The sequence below is a fragment of the Diadema antillarum genome, unplaced genomic scaffold, assembly GCF_040938485.1.
Source record: "Diadema antillarum isolate AM-2024a unplaced genomic scaffold, OU_Dant_1.0 seq00000260_RagTag, whole genome shotgun sequence".
NCBI classification, from domain to species: domain Eukaryota; kingdom Metazoa; phylum Echinodermata; class Echinoidea; order Diadematoida; family Diadematidae; genus Diadema; species Diadema antillarum.
In genome coordinates this window covers 1-24559 of record NW_027271298.1, presented here as the reverse complement: position 1 = coordinate 24559, position 24559 = coordinate 1, and the positions used below count along the sequence as shown (strand labels likewise).

General features: G+C 38.5%; 1 protein-coding gene across 1 annotated transcript in view; it reads right to left on the bottom strand.

Annotated features, from left to right (window-relative positions):
- LOC139729729 (puromycin-sensitive aminopeptidase-like) overlaps positions 1-22200 on the bottom strand; it is a 34774-nt gene extending 12574 nt beyond the window's left edge. Inside the window, exons 1-5 of the mRNA XM_071640666.1 lie at positions 21817-22200; positions 21108-21242; positions 20123-20342; positions 17895-18094; positions 13568-13675 (exon numbers count right to left, since the gene is read on the bottom strand). Of these exons, the coding sequence (XP_071496767.1) occupies positions 13568-13675; positions 17895-18094; positions 20123-20342; positions 21108-21242; positions 21817-21990 (837 nt within the window). The 5' untranslated portion in view covers positions 21991-22200. The remainder of the gene's footprint in view (positions 1-13567; positions 13676-17894; positions 18095-20122; positions 20343-21107; positions 21243-21816) is intronic.
- Positions 22201-24559: the final 2359 nt, after the last annotated feature.

Here is a 24559-nt window from a genome sequence, read left to right as displayed (position 1 = left end):
TATTTAGACCTTCTGCTACATGTATCTTTAGCATTCTGACATTTAGGTTGACAAAGAAATCACTCTGCTTTTACACAGTTGTAGATATTTAGGAGCAAACTTTTAGAGATCATCTTTGCCAAACAATATTGCAGTAATCTCCGCTTAATGAGGTACGGCTTAATACAAGTGACATACCGTGCTGTGTGTGTGATGCAGAGTTTTGTGATTAGCATGTGGTAGCGACACTATCAACAGGCTATCTCTGGTTGCTGGCAATGACACTATCAACTTAGAACAAATACTGTAGTTTCGTTGAAACATAAGCAACACTAAAATCTGATGACCTTTCCAAGGGCTATTTTTGTTTTGTTTTTTGTTTTTTGATAAAACCTCACGCTCTTGGGCCATTTTAATTTCCTGTTTACATGACATGGTATTTCAATGCCAAAACTGCATATCATGCAGTGTACTGGTACCACAGTCCATAGTCTGTGTTGCTACAAATCTTGGCTCACCACGGTTGCACCAGGGAGGTGAGGGTTGCACTTATATACATGCCAATTGCCAAATGTCTTTGGTTTACAGCCAAAGTCAGTTAGACTTACATGTAGTCTTAACACAGGCACTGAGTAATTTGCCATTAGTGTCTCTTTCACAATTTCCCCACATGAAGATTAGTAGAATGATGATACAGTGTAATACTTACAACAGGGTCTTCTTTTTCAACAGTAGCTTCTTCAGCACTGTCACTGTTCTACTGGAGGGCCCTGTCATCATACTCATATTCGTGACCAGGTACCCATTCATACCCTAATTTGCAGGCACAAACCCTTGTTGGTCGTGAAAGAGTTTGCGCCAAAAAGGCTACATGCACAACTGGCAGTGTCCTGTAGGCCATGTATTGTAGCTGCTCCCCATACCCCAAGGTTATGAGGGACATGATGGGTGAAAACATCTTCTCTGAGGATGTACATGTAAGCGCTGGACTGGATTTGGACTGGGGTACTTGGATGTTCTGACTGAGAGTCAGAAATCTTATCCACTAGGCCTATGTCACTGTGCTCCCATGCATGCATGCTTTGAAGTGACTTTTGCACATCCACTGTCCGCTTCTTTATGCATCATTTATCGCTACAACAAAATCTGCGAAATCTCACTTTCGGATGAAACAATCTAATGGCCTGGCATGTGGAAGACATGTCACAAAAGCACTAACAGTAGATTCTTCTCTAACCCGTTGACGAAGGGCTGATTTTTCTTTTATACGCATTTCCCTTCAGACACCTTCCCAAGATTACTCTGGACTTGTCTTCAATGGTTTGAATAATACTATGTAGATCCAATATCGATAGGCCCAATTTCCAGCCTATCACAAATGGCAAGTAAAAGTTGGAGTCTTGAAAATGAATCCCTGGGTCAAAGTCAGATCCACTTCGCTGCAGTTGTGACACTATAAACATTGATAAACACCAGTGTATACGATTTGACGGGAAGCATTGTTTTTGCTCCTATAAAAAATCCATGCCTCTCAATACACAACGGAATCCATAAAGCACCATCAGCACAATAATCCATGGGCACAGTGTGAGAGAATTTCCCAGCGCTGTTCAAAAGACATTTGCGATCATAAAGTGATTTTCTGCCCACTGATCGAATGAATTTCAGAACAGGTATCACACAAACTCAAAATGAAGAAGAAGAAAAAAATATCTGAAACTCAGCATCAATGCGTGTCTGTGTTATGCTCCTTGCTGAAGGCAAATTTGTCAGGCTCACAACAAGCAAACTGCTAAAAATCACACTTTTCAACTTTATAATTGCTGTGATTTTCAAGACAGAAAAAACCCACAAAAACACAAATGTAATCCACTGTACAGTCCGCATGATGTTCTTGCCCTCTTCCAATCATGGTCACAAGTACACGGCAAATCATCCAACACGACGTATTTATGTCTGCGTACTGTCACGAATGCAATTCGTACTCGTGCTGTTGCAAATACTTCCTGCTAGTTACATGCAGCATCTAGCTAGGTATCCATTTGTGTGACGTATGCAAATCATACGAATTGCGCATGTGCACGAATTTCACGATATGTTATTGATATGTCGCTTCTTCTTCTTTTCTTTTTTTTTTTGTATAGAGCATTTATCATTAAACAAGTACGACAGGAAAAGCATTGAGAAGAGCGAAAGTGCAGGTGTGGACTGTTTGGACACTTTCATCACCAGAATCATACATGTTTATAACAGTTTTGACAAATTGTCCCTTCAGCATCGTATGTGACAGTAATATAAACGACATACAACACAAACATCAAACCCATCAAAAGTTTCCGTTACAAGTCTATTCCTTTTTCTTTGTGTCTGTCTCTTACTGGTTTTGACTTTCAGTAAATTAATAAAATATCAACCGACTGTGCAATACCTCATAACAGAAAAAAAAAAGAAAAGAAGAAAAAGGCTGGTTCCTTGACAGCAGTAGAAAAACATACTGCCAGATTTTTGACACCATCAGAAGGAATTATTCTGTTTTTAAATAGATATGCTTCAAGCTTTCCATAATAAGGACTATCGGGCTATTCTGAGAGTACATGGTTGCAGTGATGTGGCGGATCCCGTGGGGCACACCGAGCACGCGCCCCCTCTTCTATCTTTTTTTTTTTTAAGAAATAAAAAGAAAAATGAGGGGAGTAACGCCTCCCCCCCCCCTCCCCCTTAATTTTGTAATGGAGCCTCCCCTTTAAGGAATTCCTGGATCCGCTCCTGTGGCTGTAAGTGGATAATGTACTAGATGAATGTAAATGCTTGTTACAAAGACTTCATGCAAAGATACAATCTACAAATATCACATATCACATTTAGTTAGAAATCAATTTTTGAATACACATGTCTTTAACACACAGACTAAGTTAACTCTTTCTGAAAATAAATGCACAAAGAGAGAGAAATATTGAAAAGCAGTTTTCAAAACAGAGTGTGTCAGTCTGTAGAAAAAAGTTCACACAAAAGGATTCAGAAAAATTTCTGTAAAAAAAAGAAAAAAAAAAGAGAAAATGGAACAAAAACCAACTGAAAATGCTTGTGGTTTTTCTTAAACTTTCAAAACTATGAAATTGTGTCCTGAATGAGTGTAGGTACACTTGTAGGTACTAGCAGTAACAAAGGCCTACTTGAAAGTAAATGGATGATTTAAGAGAGCAGTAGTTTTGTTATTGCAAAATGAAAGTATAGAAAGCTTGAAGAAACAATGAGTTTCTATGATAATAATTGTGGCTATTACAGAAAAAGAGCTCATTGTTGGAAAGTTTGCATGGCAATGTAAATGAGGGAGAGGTCTGCATTAACGCCATGTGTACGTAGTCCTTGCTGATAGACTATCGTTTTGAGATGAGGAGAGCTTTGAATGATGAGATTTAGGATGAAGGAGGATAGTAACATACAGAGAGTGCATAGACAGCACACAATGACAGCTGAAAGGCAGAGGGAAGTGAAAGTTGAGGTTGTGCTATAGTTGAAATTGCGGAATAGGAGACAGGAACAGCTGTACGGAAGATTTTTGGAAGTCAACAAGAGGAGAAAGATGGACCAGACAAGGGAAGTGGGGACATGGAGAAGATGGTCAGAAAATCATCGAGAAATATATTAAGAAAAAATGATAGTAATAAACTGAAATTGGAAAGAACATACTCAATCAGGAAATGAAGCAAGAGAAAATGATATCAGTATGCAAAGACGAACCAAGCAATGAGAGTTACACCCCCCCCCCCCAAAAAAAAAAGAAAAATGAAGAAAGAAGGAAGAGGGTGACAAAGAAAGACAGCTGCTGGAAAGAACTGATGGAGAGCTCAAGGATAGAAGAGGACATCATTCTGTGGAAGGAGGAATGTGGGAGAGTAGACAATGAAGTAAAAAAAAAAGTGTAGTCTTGAAGTGTAAGGGGAGAACTGAAAAATCAGTTTTAGTTAACATGTGTACAGTTGTGATGTGATCTTTAACAAACATGGGAAAGTATAGGTAGGTGAAAGGATGTGACAAACCAGGAAATGAGAATTACACCCCTCCCTCCCCCCCTCCCAAAAAAAAAGAAGAAATAAGGAAGAGGGTAACACAGAAAGGTGTTGCCACCTCCCTGGTTGGAAAGAACTGATGGAGAGATCAAGGATAGAAGAGGACATCATTCTGTGGAAGGAGGAATGTGGGAGAGTAGACAATAAAGCGAAAAAAAGCGTAGTCTTGAAGTGTAAGGGGAGAACTGAAAAATCAGTTTTAGTTAACATGTGTACAGTTGTGATGTGATCTTTAACAAATATGGGAAAGTATAGGTAGGTGAAAGGATGTGGCATGCTGTATAAACCCAGGGTGTTGTTGTACACTAGATTTTGGTGTTATGTAGCACAGATTTAATCTTAATGGTACATTGTATGCATCTATGTATATGGCTTTGCTTAATGAATGAAGAATTAGGGATGATGAATTCCACATCTGCAGCAAACTAGTAAATGACTGACAAGAGCGATGCAGGACAGGCAGGCAGAGCTGCAGCAGTTCATATGGGAAAAATGGTTGGCTTGGGTTGGGTGTTGGGTTTTTCGTCCGATGTCTTTGTTGATTGACATGGGCCCTGTGATCATTTTGAAAGGAGGCTACTGCCCGCCAGACAGTGAGATTTATGGTCAGTGGTGATGCAGCCGATTGCTAGTGGCTAATTTCCCCAAGCAGGCTGTTTTGAGCTGAAGATGATGCACATTCGCAATATCGGGCTATTTTCCCAGACCGCACAATATGCCGATAGTTTGAACTTCGGGCTGATGAAGACACCCCTAAAGTGGCAGGCAGTACACTATCCATTCACTTGATGCACACTGCTATCATAGCTGTCAAAACTTGATCGACATATGCTGTAAATCATTTGTAGGCACAGCCAATAAATCAACGTAACAATATCTGTCTGTCATCAAGTAACGAAGAGTCTCAGTTGATAATGTCCTCTACTTGAGAAAGTTTTCAGCAAATTGTTTCAATGAGCGATAAAATAATTCAAATGCATGTATACTTAATGCTTAAAAAAAAAGGATAAATCTCAAGTAATGATAACTTTACATACAGGTATTCTTTTTCAGGTTTTGATTTGGGGTTTTCATATTCCACTTGTGCGTGCCTACAAGAATTGCATGTATCAGTGATCGATCACATACGAAACTGAAGGCAAATTTTCTGCAATAAATATTATGTTTTTACTTTCAACCCTTTATGTGCCCACCTTGTACACTGGAAAAGAATTTTTTTTTTTCATACACACTAAATAATACATCTAAACTAGACGTGGTTGTAATGATTGTTCCAATTCTTGTGGGATTCATTTAAGAGTACATTATATATCTATCATTCTGTGAAAATTATTTGCTTCAGAACAGTCTCATATTCAAGTAATGTGCAGTTAAATGCCCCGTCAGTGTACAAGCATGCTAACCTGGAAACTGCACACTACTTAAATATGAGACCATTCTAAAGCAAATAATTTTAACACAAAAATACTTATATAATGTACTCTTAAATGAATCCCACAAGGATTGGAACAATCATCTTCCAGCATTCCTACTGATTCCCACTAATCAGTTACTAGCCATCCCCTTTAACCCATTGAGGACGAGTCCTGAGTATACTTGGGCAAGCGTCTATGGGAAATACGTCAGTGTACAAGCATGCTAACCTGGAAACTGCACACTACTTAAATATGAGACCATTCTAAAGCAAATAATTTTAACACAAAAATACTTATATAATGTACTCTTAAATGAATCCCACAAGGATTGGAACAATCATCCCCCAGCATTCCCACTGATTCCCACTTATCAGTTACTAGCCATCCCCTTTAAGTTGGAGACTCAGAGTCGGGGTGGGAGAACAGGAGATTTTGCGAATAATGGGCTTTCGGTGGGAAGTCTCTGATCGAAAGCGGGAGAGGTGGAGTCTCTGCCAACCAGCAAATTAACCTCAGCATTAAAGGTTAAACTTCAGCAAGATTTGATGATGAGCAGTTAATGCATAACTTCAAATGCCTTCCTTGTGAAATAAATTCATTGTCGTTACAAAAGAAAAAACAAAAAAGAACCTTCACCTACTCATTCACCTTTCATGAGCCACTGGCAAATCATTTACCGATTGTCACTTTTTATTTGAAATTTAACATTACTGAAGACAGAGCATACACAAATAAAATCAAAATAAACTGTTCAACTATTAGGAATCCAGAGAAAACTGATATCTAAATCGACCTATAGCCTACTGAGGGCCTATCATAGAACCTAGTAAAAACAGAAAAAAACTAGATATATCGCTACGGCAACTGATATGCCTCCACCATAATGCATGGTTCTCCTAATGGGTCTATAGTACAATGTCTTGACAATGTGTGCTGACAGTTTCACACAATTGGCAAAATAATAAAATGACAGGTTTGCCACAAATGTGCTGAATGTTCACATTCCTAAAACTAGGTTCAATTGGATGAATGATTAAAATGTCAGAGAGCAGGTATTTGGGGAACTGATGATTTTTACTTGACTTTTGACCCTTTTATAAGTTTATGCATTGAGTAATTTTCAAGGTATTGAGAAAAAGAATAATTTCAGTATCAAATGGGAAAATAGCATTATCTAAACCTGGCCTTTGACCTTTGACCTCACAGTTCCAAAGAGAATCACTCTTAGGTTGAACATGCATAAATATGTAAGTTTCATAATGATACCTTGAGTTACTTTTGAGATATGGAGGAAAAAGTGCAATTCAACTCTTTCACTTGACCTTTGACCTTTTGGCAAGAAACTTCCCACAGAATATATATTGGGTAATACATGCATACATCAAGTAAAAAAAAAAAAAACCTTCAGGCATTGCATAAGTATATTAAAGGAAAGTAGTGATATTTTGAGGAGTTGACCTTGACCTTTGACCCCCCTTGACCTTTGATCTATGACCCCCAACTTCCCTAGATAATCACTGCCCATTGGAACAAGCATATAAACTAAGTTCCATGAAGATACCTTGAACCATTTGCGAGATATGGAGAAAAACATGAATTTTCAACCTTTTTTTCATAAAAATAACCTGTGACCTTCTTTGACCCCGTACGGACGGACGACCAAAAAACATAATGCCTCCAGCCACTTCGTTGGCGGAGGCATAAAAAACAGCAAAAAATAAAATCAGAATACCATGCTTTTTCTGAAACGAATTATTTTAGTTCATTACTTTAATTTGTCTTGTTCCTAATCATTTGAAATCTAAACCAAATAATATTTTGGGACCTTCCTCTCCCAAAACCTTGTAAAGCAAGTTTAATATTAAGATTTGAGTTTTAATTGAAGCCTCATCCTCGTTGAATTTCCGTATTAGGTTCTAGGGAGAATACCAGTAATGTTCTCTCTAATATTTGATTTCCATAAATCATTTCCTCTTTTGGAATCGATGAAGAAAAAACTATTTATATCCACTGAAAGCCTGACTGAACTCCCTCCAATATTTATCTAGATTCCATGAACAACGCCATCTCTTCATTCACAGAAGATTGAAAGCAGCAAAGTCCACATTATTATGTGTGAATCTTATAAACAAGTTGATCTTGTCAACTCATACAGTATAGGTTTCACAGGTAAATCATACACATTTTTATGTGACATAGCTTTTTCAAGCCCACTATTTTTTAGCATACACCACTTATTTCCAAAAGTAATTATCAGTTATCAGATGCAAATCTTCATGTGCAAGTTTTATGCAGAATAAAACTTGTGTATTACACTGTAAATACCACAAGCACTTGTTGATTTCATATATTACACTGAAATCCACAGAAAAATTTGATTCCTTTACCACAACCAATGCACAATTTATCAAAATCAAAATCATGTGTTTACAGAGACTACCTTACAAATTAGACAATTGATATGATGAGAACAAGCAAAGAGAGTACATATTTTTTACAAACCCATTCATCAACCCTCCCCCCTCCAACTGTCCAAACATACAGAGACATTATTAGGGCAGTTGTATTCAACAACTCCCTTACATGGTAGCTGTGCATACCGGTAGTTCAAGAGCTATGTGGTTAAAACCAAGGGCCACATACATATGTACAGTACTTCAAAGCTTACATGTACACGCACATTGCCTCCCAACAAGAAATAACAGAAAGTACGTACATTGAAGAGCTGAATGACACAAATATGCATTCTTTCTACATTGTAGAATCCTCTCAGACAGCTTGGTCCAGCCCCGAATTCCAGTCCCGCCCTTTTGGAGAATTTCAAAACTGGAACCTTGTAAGGGCATGAGAAAGTTTTCCGTGTTCTTTGTTGTCTTTGATAGGCTCTTTACAAGTTAAATTGCATTTTGAGTGCTTGAAGTCTTCATTTCAGTTTCTCTAGAAGTATAATCATTCTTTTATAGAGTCATTATATTCAAGCTTGAAAATATGGCCCAAACAAAATAAGCGACACAGACAATGGAACCACTCTTGGCAGCTCCTCTTCAAATTCATAAATTGATCTGCAAGCATACTCCTATTTTTGATTGTTTCTGATTATATCCAACTTGTCTGAGTGTTGTGTGTACTTGTCTTTGTGTGTGTGTGTGTGTGTGTGTGTGTGTGTGTATGTGTAAAGCCCACCGCATGCTATACGATCTAATCGGTCGAACAACCTTAAGACCGGAAGTGTGACATTACCAGTCTTGCCAGTTTCCAGTCGTACAACTGGGTCTTAGCGCCAATCGTAGAGATTTGACATGCTGAATTTCCACGACAAATCAGGGCTTTCAGCCAATCAAGATACAGTAAAATGCAAGTGCACGCAGTGCGCACTGCGCAATACTCATTAGTAAAATATACTGAAGACAGAACAGTCGTAAGCCTATAGTACTCTTAAGGTCAAGTCGTATAGTCTTGAGTCGTATAGTGTGCAGCGGGCTTAAGTGTGGAATGTGGGTGTGTGAAAAATCCAAGCTTCAAGTGTGACATTCAATTATTATGCATTTCCTTATGAAAGCGTGGCATTGTCAAAGAAAATGAAAACAAACAAAAACAGAACAAAGTCTAGATGCTTATAGGGTACTGCCAGGAAAGGATATCATTTGCACTACATGACAAATACATCACCTATAATTAAACATTATGTCACAATTGATTTCATCTAAACTAGAAATGTCGCTATGGCGACTGTTATGCCTCCGTCATAATGCATGATTCTCCTAATAGGTCTATAGTTCATGTGGCCAATGTGTGATTACATTTTCACAAAATTGGAAAAATATTCAAAATTAGATGTTTGTCACAAATGTGTTGAATGTTCACCTTCCTTGACCTATGTTTAATTGGATGAATAGGAGAGCATGTATTTGGGGATTTAAGAACTTAACTTGACTTTGACCCTTTCATAAGTTTATGCATTGAGTAATTTTCAAGGCATGGAGAAAAAATTTGAAATCACCTCCATAGACTACTGTGCTAGAATTATTCTCGGACTGAGAATAAATGCAATTATCATAGATATCTTCATAGTTAATGTGTTACTTTCATCATTTAAAAATGCATTCTTGTTTGTTTTGTCATCCATCTGAACATAATTAGACTGGTCCGGCAGCTCAGTTTTAGAATTTTTTAAATTGATCAAACACAATGTTAATCAGTGGCTTTTAACTGAAGTTTATGGGTCTAACATCTGTAATAGTAACACTTGTATTATAAAAATATTTTATTTTTGTTATATCATAAGGACCTTTGGGACCTTTGACCTTTGACCCCAAAATACCAGTGAATATTTGTCTTGTCATACTCTACCCTCACACCAAGTTAAACGTTCATGTCTAATAGTATGTAAAATACTGTAGCAAAAGTTTTTTTTCACAAAATAACCTGTGACCTTTGACCTTTGACCCGTGACCGTAAAATCTAAACAAAGTATTATCCCCCAGGATATACCCTCATACCAAGTTTGAAGTAAAACCACCACAAGGTTCTTGAGATATCGACTAAAACAAAACGGGACGGACGGACGACCCGAAAACATAATGCCTCCGGCCACTTCGTTGGCGGAGGCATAAAAATACATGTACGCACGCGTATCTACTGACCTTACAAAAGGACATTAATACCATCTTTTGCCAGCTTGATTCTCTGTGACAATGCATCACTTTATGCAACTAGAAAAGCACTCTGAGAGCGCAGACCTCTGTCAATTAGCTAATTTCCACCACTGATCTTGTTCTTCTGTAGAGATCAGTGATTTCTACCCATATGTATGCATGCTGAAAATCACCTGATTTCCCCAATACAGAGACTTTTTGTGATGCCACCAATGCCAGCTGCGGGGCGTACCTCGCCCTGGACAGAAACTGGAGTACCCTTCTAGTGTGCACATGAAGACCTCGAAAATATGCAGCTTGAACTCAGAAGTTCATTGACCCCACCTGCCAAAATATTGAATATCCTTCATAAAATCCACAAAAATTTAAGGATCACTACCAAAATTTAATCATTTGTTCCTTGTGTCATTATCAACCTTTCCTGCAAGTTTTATCAAATCCATTCACAACTTTTCGAGCTATTTTGCACATGGACAAATCAACGTTAAAGGAAGACATAACCTCTTCCCTTGGTAGAGGTAATTACCGTATGCATTGAACAGCGATGTACATGTATTATTGGCCTCTACATGCACTTAGCCTCATCCAAATAGTACTTGTCATGTCGTTGTACATTGTGGTCTACATGTTTGCATGTAAGTGATGCTAGAAAGCTCATATGAGTGCACATGTACACGTGCAATCTATAATGGTGCGCTGCTTGAAACTCCTCCTGTGGCTGAAAGTATGTAACTCAATAACAGACACACCCATTCAAGTGACTCTACCGTATATCCCCCCCCCCCCCCACACACACACACACACACACACACACAATACAATGGGAACCTTTGCAATGATAACTTTAACAATTGTGAATCAATCCAAATATAATTTCAGGATATGAGACTATAACTTATTACCCACATCTTACAGAAAACCCCATCCGATCTGCTTCAGTGGTCAAAGAGAAATGAGGAAATTTGTAGAGCATGTCAGGAATCCCTTCCCTCCAAGTTCTGTCCATTGTGTTCACACATTATGCAGTTCTAAGAGCATCCAAGTGCTAGACTTGGAAGAATCAGACCCATGACATGTTTTACAACAATCCTCATTTCTCTGTAACCACTTAACCAAATTGAATGGGGTTTTCTGCAAAATATAGCTAAGATGTTATGTTTTAAGACCCTGAAGAAGCATTTAGACAGTTTAATCATATTGATAGTTATTAATGCAAAAATCCAATTTTGTAATTTTGGGGAGGACATACTGTATACTGTATATGCTGTTAGTTTCGTGTAGATATTTTTGCAAATGACGTCACAGACATTTTTGCGAGATGTTGATTTTGCGTATTGTCACAGGGGCCTAAAGCGCACTATTACCTTAGCACACAGTGTTGTTAAATTCGTGGTCCAACTGTGATTTGCAGTATTCATGAAAATCAAACCCTTTCAAAAATAACAGATTATACATTTATCAACAGTTTGTGTATTTGCTTTTCTAAAACCTAGAATAAAATTACTAGGATGAATGATTGGAGTTACCAAAATTCATAGACTTCAAATCTAAATCAAGGTTGTTTTCTCTGTCCTGCAGTAAGATATTCCAACGGATTGCAACCTCTTAGAGCCGCTTGCATAACCGTATTTATGCTAAATTCTAAAGCACAGTAGTTACATGTCTGTTGCAATAAAAACATATGATATATCCAGCATATTCAGCAGAAAAATGTCCAGATACAACCAATGCACAGCAAGTAAGTACTCAAATAAAAGTGACTCCATGACAGATACATGTATTATAATATCAAACCAATATCCATAAAATTATGAAAATATTGTTGGACAGCAAGGGAAACACTCATACTCATTTCTATATAGGGATGTTTCTATTCCCAAATTGAAATTGAATTTCCAGGAACAACAAACACAGTGTGACATGTCAACATCTTCATTCTGGTGTTACTCTTCGCGTATGAGACACAACAAATGATGGCTAAGGAGTAAACGAAGAGCAGATGCCTTTCTCCACAGAGACAAAGGAAGAGTTTTAGGAACAACACGGAGAGACCATGCTATAAAAATGAAGAAGTACAGTATGGCACAGAACCAAGGCGGAACTTTTGACCCAAACCATAAGTAAACACAGGATGAGTTGGCTTGGCCACGTACTCTGGATAGCTGACAAGAAAATCCTTTAAAAACAACACGTGAGTGGAAGTCAGTGGATGGAGAGAGAAAAAAAAAATGGGAAGACTACTCAAAACATGGAGAGGAGTAGGAAATGAGCAAAGGAAAAGAGTCTGAAAAAATGTTGATTGGGACAGAAAAAGACCCAGGTAAATGACAAAAAGTAGCGGAAACAAGAGACCAGGGGCATACTCCCCTCAGTATCGCGAGTTCACCTTCCACTCATTCTTGCAAACTATTTACCTATTAAAAACATTTGAGGATTTTTTTTTTTTTTTTTTAGGGGGGTGGGGGTGGGTGGGGGCAGCTATGAGGGACTCCAAGGGGCATGGTTTCCATTTGTACATTATATCACACTGGCAGATACGTATATCTGATCAGTATGTAAAAAAATCTGACTGTGTATCTTCAAAATGAAGATCAAATTTAACCTGTTGAGGAAGAGTCCGGGGTATATTTGGGCAGGTGTGTATATATGCGTGTTGCAGCAAAATCAAACCGTCCTCAACAGGTTAAGAACTGGCCACGAATTTTTTCCTGTCCACAATGGGGAACATTGCAGATGGAATTCCTCGACCTATACATACCATTCATAATCATGAAGGTACATTCCCAACATAATACAGTATTTACAAGTTTTGAAGTTCAATTATCCCTGTTGTTTTGAAAGATTTTTTTTTCCCCTTTTTTTTCAAAGATTCTCTAATTAGCCCATTAAGGATGGTCTGATGTTATAACACATATTTTGTACAGACACCTGCCTGAGTACACTCGGGGACTTATCCTCACCGGTTTACCGAGTTCTGGGGTCCCAAGAGGTATGTAAGATGATGTCCATTCTTATGAACATACTATCCTGTTAAGACGCTAAGTTTAGCGACAAATTTGATGATGTATTTTCATGAAGAAGATAAAAATGTGAAAGGTCTAAGAAAAGAAGATTTTATTAAAGATTCCTTAATTTGGAGCATTTTGGGAGAAATATGGTGCCCATTTGAACAATTGAGATTTAATCTCTTAGGGAAGCTCCCTGCCAAGTTTGGTGAAAATTTGTCTTGAGTTTTTCAAGAAGAAGATGAAAATGTTATAAGTTTTTTAAAGCACAATTGACAGTGTGTGACGAACCACACACAACAGACGCTGGATGTTGAATGATCGCTTGAGCTCACATGAGCTTGAAAGTTGAGGATTAATGTCCTTTCGAGGATGGAATGACCCAAGGCCTATTAAGGTCAAGTCATAATGGTGCAGTAAGACACCGTTGTACCAGTACTCACCCCCATTGAGAACTCCAGCACCTTGCGGATGAGGGCGGGGTCTTGGATCGCCCCGAGAGACCGCTGGATGCGATCCTTCTCCTCCTGAAGATCTTGCTCCTTATAAAACTGTTAAAAAAAAAAGGTTTGAGACACTTTGAGAAAGATGCAGATCAAGTTCAAATTGATTTTAATTCAGTTGTGTCCTACAATAACATGTATGAAAACCGCCCCCCTCGACATTTCGCGCTATAATTCTGTAACGCGAGAAGGCCTCCTCTTGAGGCTTCCTGACTTTGTTCAAGTCTCGCGCAACTTTTGAGGTCAAATTTGCGACGTCCGCGCATACTTTTGCGAAGCCATGCCCATTTTTGTAACGGAATGTCGCCCTAAAATGGGCACAATTTTGTGTACATTTCCTATGGAAAACAGTGCTCTGTCATGAAAGTCATCTAAACCTGATTATTTTTACAATTAATCACTTTCATTGATTAGTTTTGTGCTAATTATGGTAGGAAAGTGGTCAGTGACAATTTCCAATGAAAAAACAAAGAAAAAAACAAAAGTTGAAAACAAAGAAATACATAAGAAATTCTGAAAACAATAAAATACATAAGAATTGAAATGAATTTTGGAAGTTTTTGTGATGTACAATTGTTGAATATGCTAAAACAGATTTACAGATCAAACAAGGAAAAGTAGAAATTACGCAGTGCGTAACATATGTCCCCGCCGGAAGTAGCATTTAGTGGCAAAATGTACAATATAGGTCAAAAATCAAGGTCAAAGGTCAAAATTCTGTGTAGAAGTTTTGAAGCCCTCACCTAGTGCCATCACATAAAGCAAACGGAATCGAAATCGGGTTAGAAATGGCGAAGGAGTAACATTTTGTAGCAAAATGTACAATATAGGTCAAAAATCAAGGTCAAAGGTCAAAGAAGTCAAAGGTCAAAATTCTGTGTAGAAGTGTTGAAGCCCTCACCTAGTGCCATCACATAAAGCAAATGGAATCGAAATCGGGTTAGAAATGGCGAAGGAGTAGCATTTTGAAGCAAAATACAATATAGGTCAAAGGTCAAGGTCAAAGGTCACAACTGAAATTCTGTGTACAAGTTTCAAAGCTCCCATGTAGTGCTATCATATAAAGCAAACAGAATCAAAATTGGCTCATAAATGACAGAGAAGTACTTTTTAGCAAACTGAACATTTTGATCACACACGGACGCACAGACGGACGGACGGATGGACACACAGACACACACACGTACGGAGCCCGTTTCAAAGTCCCCTGCTCGAACTCGTTCGGCGGGGACAAAACATAGACTCTCAATGCTTTTAATTAGGCTAAAATATGATCTTGAGCTTAATTTGCATAATTAATTAATTAAAATTAGAAATTGATTGTTTAAAAAAATCTTATGACACGATCTTGTAGATTATGACGTGGGTATTACGCATGCAAAATTTCATTGGGATTGCACCACCGATGGCCGAGATCTCGGGGGGGCGGAATCCATCCCCCCTCGGTCTGAGCATAGCCAAAAAAGCCCGGCCCCTTTAGGGTAAAAGTTTGTTGACCCCTGTCTGTGACCTTTGACCTTGTGGTTACCTTCAACTTCCCAAGAGACATCTACCATCACCCAAGTTTGATTGCTATTGTAGCAACATGTGCTGAGTTACGTGTGATAAGACAGGGCTCGACACTAACTTTTATTTTTGGTGGCCCGATCGGGCCACCAAAATCATTAATTTTTATTTTTTGGTGGCCCGAAAGTAAAATCTGGTGGCCCAAAAAAAAATATCAAGAAAAACATAAGAAATACTAAATTGGTCCTACTGAACATAGAAAATGAAATATTAAGTATTACTGAAGTGATACATGTACCCATGTCTAAAATAAATGAAGAGAAAATTCAATCATCTTACCGTTATTCTGAGTTCTAAGATTTAGCAAATAGGCTTATAATAGATTATTATAAAAGTTGATGCCTATTTAGGTGGTCAAAACTTACGTTTGAAACGATAGAGTGGGAGCATTTGCAGACATTTGTGAACATCCAAAATCTGTTTTGGCATTATAAAGAGCTGGAAGTTACCGTTATTCATTTCTGATTGTAAAAGCAATTATCCAACACTTACTAGTATTTTAACACCGTACGAATGTTATTATTTTTTTTTTTCCAAATGTAAAAGCAAAGAACTGACATTCATTTTAGCATCTTACGGAGCTGAATGTTATCCTTATTCATTTCTGAACGTGAAAGCAAACATCCCCAATTTATTTTAGCACCTAACTGAGCCGATTGATACCGTTCCTAAAAGCAATAATCTGTTATTCAATTTAGCATCGTACGGAGCAGAATATTACCGTTATTCATTTTAAAATTCAAAAAGCAAACATCCAACATTTGTTTTATTATCGTACGGAGCCGAATGTTACTGCTGTCCACTTCCGAAAGTGAAATGAATTATCTGACAATTTAGCATTGTATGGAGCCGAATTTTACTGTTTTTCATTTTTGAACGTCAAGGCAGACATCAGACATTAAATATTTTACCATCAAACGCAGCTGAAAGTTACTGTTATTCATTTCGAAATGTAATAGCAAATATCCGACATTCATTTTAGCATCGTATGGAGCACAATATTACTGCTATTCACTTCCAAACGTAAAAGCAATCATCTGACATTTATTTTAGCATCTTCCTTTACTAGCCGAATGTTATTGCTATTTACTTTCGAAAGTAAAAGCAAACATCCGACATTTATTTAATCATCATTCGGGGTTGAACATCATTGTTATTCATTTCCGAACGTCAAAGGGCAAGGGATCATTCGACATTTATTTTAGCATCTTCCGCAGCTGATCTGTTATTGCTATTTACTTCAAACCTGAATGTGAACATCCGATATTTATTTTACTATCTATATGGAGTTGAATATTATTGTTGTTCATTTCCGAACGTCAGAGCAAAATTAATATCCGACATCTATTTTAGCATCTTCCGGAGCTGAATGTTGTTGCTATACACATTCAAACATAAAAGCAAACATGATACATTATTCTTATCATTCACCTGAACGTGAACATTCAGTATTTATTTTACTATCTATATGGAGTTGAATATCATGTTTATTCATTTCCGAACATCAAAGGGATCATTTGACACTTACTTTAGCATCTTCTGGAGCTGAATGTTGTTGTTATTTACTTTTCCAACGTAAAAACAAACATCCGGCATTTATTTTCTCATCGTACGGAGTTGAATATTATTAGTATTCATTTCCGAACGTCAAAGCTAACATTCCACATTTATTTCAGCATCTTCTGGAGCCGAATGTTATCCTTATACATTTCCGAACACAAAATCAAACATCCGACACTTATTTCAGTATCATACGGAGTCGAATATTACCGTTATTCATTTCCAAAATAAAAAGCAAACATCTCACATTTATTTTAGCATCTTACAGAGCCGATTGTTACCGCTGTCCATCTACAAAAGTAAAGGCAATTATCCAACTTTTTGGTGGCCCGATTGGGCCACCAAAATCTTCATTTCTGAAATTTTGGTGGCCTGACGCGCGTTTTTGGTGGCCCCGGGCCACCGGGCCACCGTTAGTGTCGAGCCCTGGATAAGAGAGTCTTGCAAGTAAACTTTAACGTATGACCTCAAATGACCTTTGACCTTAGCATGTGACCTCTTACGGCACCATAACATGAAGGTACCCCCAGTGCATCCATCACCCAAGTTTGATTGCCATTGTAGCAACATGTGTCGAGTTACGTGTGATAAGAGAGTCTTGCAAGTAAACTTTAACGTATGACCTCAAATGACCTTTGACCTTATCCTGTGACCTCCGATGGCACCATAACATGAAGGTACCCCCAGTGCATCTATGACCGAAGTTAGGTCGTAATCCAAGCAACTTATGTGAAGTTATTTGTCAAAAGAGAGTCTTGCAGGTAAACTTTAACGTAGAAAAGAGTCTTGCACACACTCTTTAATATATGACCTCAAATGACCTTTTACATCATCACATGACCTCCGACAACACCATAACATGAAGATACCCCTAGTGCTTCTATCACCCAAGTGTGGCTGCCATTGCTGTAACAGTTGCCAAGTTATGCATCATAAGAGAGTCTTGCAGGTAAACTTTAACATTTGTGACGGACGACGGACGGACGACGGACGGACGACGGACGGACGCCATTTGGATCCCTTAGTCTCGCCTTCACCTCCGGTGGGCGAGACAAAAAACAACATTCATCTTCTGCAAAATAGTGTGAGAAAATGATAAGGTGAAAATGTATGTTTTTACAGTATGATAGTCACAACTCACTGCTATCATGTCATTTAGGGTGTCTTCATCTCCATGTGTCAGAACAATTAAGTATACAGCGTTCCTGAGGTCAGCGGGCAGCTGGTCACCGCCTGAACGGTGGGCCTTGAAGCGTCTCCTCGCTTCCTCCACAGTGGGCTCGTGCCCATTTCGGCCCATGACGCGTATTGCCAGGGCCCGCAGTAAGGCATTGAGGTGACCTGCAACACAGATAATATGAAGAGATAAACAAGCATGACATATATGATGAGGAAAGATATGATGTCATATGTTTAACACTGGTCCTATTAATGGTGAGTGAAAACATTTATTTCCTTACTTATTTCTGTTTCTTATGCTAAATGCTAATGATCGGTTTAGAGTCCCCTTTACCTGGAGGACCTCCAGAGGACATGCCAGATGTAAATAAGCAGTAGAAATGAGAAAACCCTGCATGGGATTAGACAGATCCCTGTTTTAGAGTTTCTGGTCAAACATTCTGGATTCACTCCAGGTTTGTCTTTTGTGTCATGTCTGCGAGACTAAAATGTCTCAGGTAAGCACATCAAGATCTCTGAAAGTTGCATTGTGTTTCAGAGGACTCTAAATGGGCTGCAAGACATCTTGCAGAGAAATTGTAAAACCCATGCTCAAAAATGGTAAAGGAACTGAGAAAAGAGTGAGAATGAATATTACAGGCATGAACAGGGTGAGGTACTCAGGTACAGTGAGCAAGACTCTTAGCTTTGATACAGAGGTTCAAGTTTGAGTCATGCCATGTGCTTGCATCCCCGAACGAGATGCTTATACCAGGATGTCTTTCTAGACCCAGGTGTAAAAATTTGTACCTGTCGATGCTAGGGTAATAATGGCACACTTCTTGGTTGAACAGTGCTATTTTTAACACTAAAGAGGCTACATGGGTAAACAAGACCATTACTAAATGAAAGCAAGATATTATTCAGAGGGGTGAAGGTTCAGATGCCAGTTTCTTCAATGTGTCTCCCTCTACAAATGAGATTTGTTAAGATCGCCAACTGCTGATCTGTTCCGACATGTTTGTTAATTTAGAGATCAGTAGTTGCGATTGTAACAAATTTCATTTGTAGAGGGAGACAAATTGAAGAAACTCACAGCTGAAGACTATTACTATTACAATTATTATCTACATTACTACATTACTCTTATCATAAGTGCTTGATCTGTCCACCAAAGAAACATCTTCTTTTGGAAATTTGGTGGTTGACACCAATTATGCTCTTACACTCATTCTCCATGGTACCTTTACTTTTCACTCTGAACATTTTATAACGTATTCAAAGGTAAAATGTTTGGTAAAAAGGGGAGTGCACAATACTGCACATATCCTGGCTTTCATGTTGGCAAATTTATCAACATAATGAAGAGCCCAATTTTAACTTTTGTTTTCTCTCTGAAATTATTAATTTTGAAATTTTAATGGCCCAAAATAACAGAACATAACAAGCCATGCTGAATCTTATCATAAGTGCTTTATCTGTCCACCACAGAAACATCTTCTTTTTTAAATTTGGTGGTTGACACCAATTTTCTAATGGCCCCAGGGACCGAGCCCAAGCTAATCTCTTGTCTTGGTAATGCAAACTCACTGATATACGTCAATTTAAAGGACAAGTCCACCTTCATATACATGTGAATTGAGAGAATGCAACTATGTTAATAGAACACATCAGTGAAAGTTTGAGGAAAATCAGACAATCCATTCAAAAGTTATGAATTTTTGAAGTTTCAGTGCCGCAATCGCTGGATGAGCATGTGGTGTCACATTTGTAAAAAGATATACAGAAAATATAAAGACAATTTAATAATATTTTCACTTTTCTTGCAAATAAATGAGAACTCATCTAACCTCTTTCAAAAGGCAGGGGAAATAATGTTGCCCTTTACATTTTAATAGGTCAGTGACAAGTCGAGGGAATGTGCACGTTTTTCAAAAATTGAAAATTTGTGAAATTCTCTTTGTATTTTTCATAAACTGTACTAGTCTTTTCATCCAACAGTGACTGTGCAGTAACTTCAAAAATTCATAACTTTGGAATGGATTATATGATTTTCCTCAAATTCTGACTGATGTGTTGTGCTAATATTGCTCCAATTACTCAATTCACATGTACATTGTATATGAAGGTGGACTTGACCTTTGAGTATCACATCATTGGTACTGGGCGACAGAAAAAAAAAGAGTGATCACAAATGGTTGTACTCCTTACTTTCATTTTCCACCATATCCCAGCCCATCTTCTTGTAAACCTTGGTGAAGAGCTGTTTGACGAACCCTCTGAGGTGGGGTCTGCAGTCGGTCTCAGCCAGTAGGACTCCCATTAAGCCCAGGTTGGTGGCTATCTCCATCCACACTGTGTAGTCAGTCTCATTCTCAAAGGCCTCAATGAGCTTCAGGACATCCACGGTGCTTGCCTGCCCAGTCTTGGCCTAAACATTGGTGGAATTTGAAGAGGTGTAGAATCATAAAGAGGGGTAAATGTGCATTGCACATGATCATCTTTCTCTACATGTAGGAAAGGCGAATAAGCATGAAAGCACAGTAAGCCCCTAATGACCTGTCTTTTAGCAACCCTTCAAGCCAAACAATCACTAATAAAATTGTCGCTGACTCTTCAATTATTGTATAAATTCACAGTACTAGAGTAAATACAACCATAACCTTTACTTCTGTGTTGCTACAATGGTGTTTTTGTTGGTGTTACTGTCATCCTCTTGATTTGTTGGCTTGTTTGCTTTGTATGTATGTTTGAGCATGTTTCTACGATGGAAACTTGATATGAAGAGCTCTGATATAACAAAATATCTACTGTAAAAGTGGTTTCTTTCGTGTACAGAAACTTTCGGGGTTTCCATCGGTGCGGACTTTTTCGCGTGTGTTTAAATTCGCGGTCGGTAATGAAAGCATTGTACAAGCGACGAGTTCAAAACATTTTCGCGTGATGTTAAATTCGCGGTTCAACCTCAAAGCGCGAAAAGCACGAAAATAAAACCACCGCAAAAGAAACCACTTTTACAGTAATATACAAAGTAGCAAAACAAATTTCTCCTCTTCCAATGAATTTTTTTCCCTTTGTTTTGTACTGTTCACTGACTACTGACGTAACAAAATATCTGATATAAAGAGCAAATTGTCTCGGTCCCAACGATCTCGTTATACTGAGTTTTCACTGTACCAGGCATTTTCCTGCTTACCAATGCGAACATGTCGGACTCTAGACCTAGTCTGTCCCTGGCTGGCAGGACCTGGTCCCTGATCCCAGGCAGGAGGGCCTCCAGCATCTCACTGGAGTACTGGACCCGGTAGAATCCAACTGTTCCTGGATTGATCTGTAAAGGAAAGATACAGCAGTGGTAATACCATTTAATTGGTGAATGCACAAGTATGTGGCGATTAATGCCCTTTAACAACATCTTAAACTAACGTTCAATACCATAGTGATGTCATTACATGGAATATACACGTGCACAAAAACAAAGAACAAAAACAAAACAAAAACAAACAAGCAAACTAACAAAAAACAGTATTATTGAGTATTCACCAAATCATTCCTCACTCAAATGTCTCAAAATATTCAGTGATATTTGCACACTTAGCAAAGCAAACCTGCAATGGTAGTGATCAGTAAATGTTATGTGACGAGCAGTTGACAAGTTGGACAGCAACATATTTGTAGGCCTGGTGTGTTATAACACTTTTTTGGCCACAGTCATATGATGAGCAGTCAACCAATAGGGCAACAAGAATCTCTTTAGTGTTGTACGGCTTTCATTACATTCATTCTGTTTCACCAAAGCTTTGCAGGATATGAGAAAAGTGGCAACCATAATGGAGTGTTTGAGGGAAGGCCTCTCTATCACACAGACATATTAGAACAGCTGGTGATGTCATATGGTCACTCACCTTTATACCTTCACTGTCAGCTGCCGAGACAGTGACAGACACTGAGGGTTGGTCCAGGACCAATTTCTCTATGACCTTTGTAGGCTGGCTTGCTGTGGCAATGCTGATTGGAACCATCCACTTGAAGTCACCATCTGCACGAATAAGAAATTGAACGCTCCGATAATGATACATATACACTCAAGTCAACCTATATTTACAAAATACCAACCATGTTGATAGCATAAAGTTTCTCAAAATTTGTCCTTCATATACTTGGGTTGTCTATGGCAATCATGAAACAATCTGTTTCAATGAACAAAAATATATGTAGGATTATCAATTATAATGACAACATACATTTATATTGTTGATGCCCATACTATTTACCCGTTGAGGACGGGTCCCGAGTATACTTGGGCAGGTACATGTACCTATGGGAAATGCATGTTGTACCAAAATCAGTCCGTCCTCAACAGGTTAATGAAAACTGTAAGTGGTGATAACAACACATAAAACAAAATGCAATGCTAAGTATGAAGACAGAGCTGACGACTTTGATAAAAACAGTAACAAAAGACATGTGTGGCTCATGCTAACCAGAGTACCACAAGTTAATTTTTCAAACATTTTTGCAGAATACAACCTATGAACAGCATAGTAAGATGTTTGAAAGATTAACAAATTTGGAGGTTCTGGGCCATTTGGGAGCCCCTGTTACAAAGTGGGGAATGGCGCCCATTCATACTTTTATCATCCTAGGCTGTACAGTCAATAGAAATAATAAACACTGCCTGCATCACTGCAACACAAATGCTTCTACTAGCATACTTTATGTAGCCAGCAAAAATGGGAAAAATTAAACAAAACTTTGGAGGTTGAATCTGCAAATAATGGTGCTGTCAGACATGTCATGTCTTTTATGATAATACTAAAGTACACGGTTGCACTTGGTAACAGAATTCATATGACTAACCCTCAGGAGAAACTCTTTTCAAGTCAAAAACATATAAACACATTGAACAGTATGTGGGCTCTGTAGAACTCTGTCTTTTGCAATTGGCTAATGCAGGGCTGCACACTAACTCATTTTTTCTACTGGTCCGACCTGTCTGTCGGAGTAGCAGGTACTCACTTTTTCCATTTCTGAAAATGTTACTGGTCTGAAAGTGATTTTTACTGGTCAGGGACCGTCGGACCAGTGCCAGTGTGCAGCGCTGGCTAATGTGGTGCACGTACAGCTGTAGGTTTTTCTCTGTTGTGACACTGAAGTCCAAATGTGGAAATGCTAGTACAGTTGAACCTCTCTTATCCGGCCTCCCTTTATCCGGATGTCTCTATGATACGGACGCAATCTCGCCGTGATTTTTTTTGAAATAATTACGGGAGGAAAGGGGTATTCCCCAACTCCTTGAGAACTCCTACACAAACACACATGAATTACATATTACTTCCAACATGATTAACATACATTACATCAAATTTCCTTCCAAATTGCTTACCTTCAGACATTTGAACATCCCCAAACATCCCCAAATGTAACAATGAAAAGGTTGCAGTATACACATTACTACATGTGGTACTACAATGGGCTACATCAGTACATGTGTATGTATATGTACATGTATACAGCATTGAGTCTCCCGTATCCGGCCAAATCCCTTATCCGGATGAGCCCCGGTCCCGACTTGTCCGGATACGAGAGGTTCAACTGTACTCTGGGTTATAATGTAAGCATTATCACCCTGAGGAAGAAGTAATTTGTTTTTAGTGTTTTTAAACAATAACATCATTATTTGACTCTATCCCATGAAATCTACATGTACTTGCTTTACATCGGTTCTGGGACAGTTACCCCCTGGACAATTACCCCACACCCTTCCCATGACCCTAACCCTATTCCTAACCCAAACACTACCCAAACTCTAACCCTAAACCTAATCCTAACTATAATCTTTACTCTTACCTTATTATTAACCAGTATTTAGCTAGGTGGTAATTGCCCTGATATGCTTTACATCACATGCAATAAATTTTGGTTCACGTGAGGAATCTAACACTTGAACTATGACTGTCCCACAGCTCCTATGATAGTTTGGGGGGGGGGGGGGGGGGGGGGTTACATGGGAGACCGAAAGTTCACTATCACTGCAATATTGCCCCTCCCCCTAGCCACTATAGTCATTAAACAGCTGCAATGTAATAGTGAATATCCTGTATCGAGGAAGTTCATACTGCTTGCTGATTTCCTGAATCACCCTATTGTACATGAACAATTTCCTGATACACTCTACATGAACAGTTTAACTATGTCACATTTTACAGATGACTCCACCCTCTCCATTCCTCCATGAAGAGGGAATTTTGAGTATTAACCCAACGTGACAACAGCTGAGAATATAAAGTACAAAGAGCAATGAAATGTTGAGATTGTAGTCCTGGAAGGGTCAACCCTAACTAGGCCGGGCTATTTCGGTAGATCATAGAGCCGGGGGGGGGGGGCCTCCCAGGCCCCCCCCTCCAGATCTCGGCCGTCGACCGCGCGATCGCGACGAAAATTCGCACACACATTGCCTATGATGTAATCTAAAGTACCATGAAGTTAGATTTTTTTAAAATTGTCATTTATGCTTAATTATGCTAATTTATGCATAATGATGCATGAAATCAGACAATTTGGTATAAATCACTAAATAAAGCTCAAAATGGGCTCATTTTTTGTGTAAATATTCTTTTTATTGCCCTGAGCAAATATAAGAGAAAA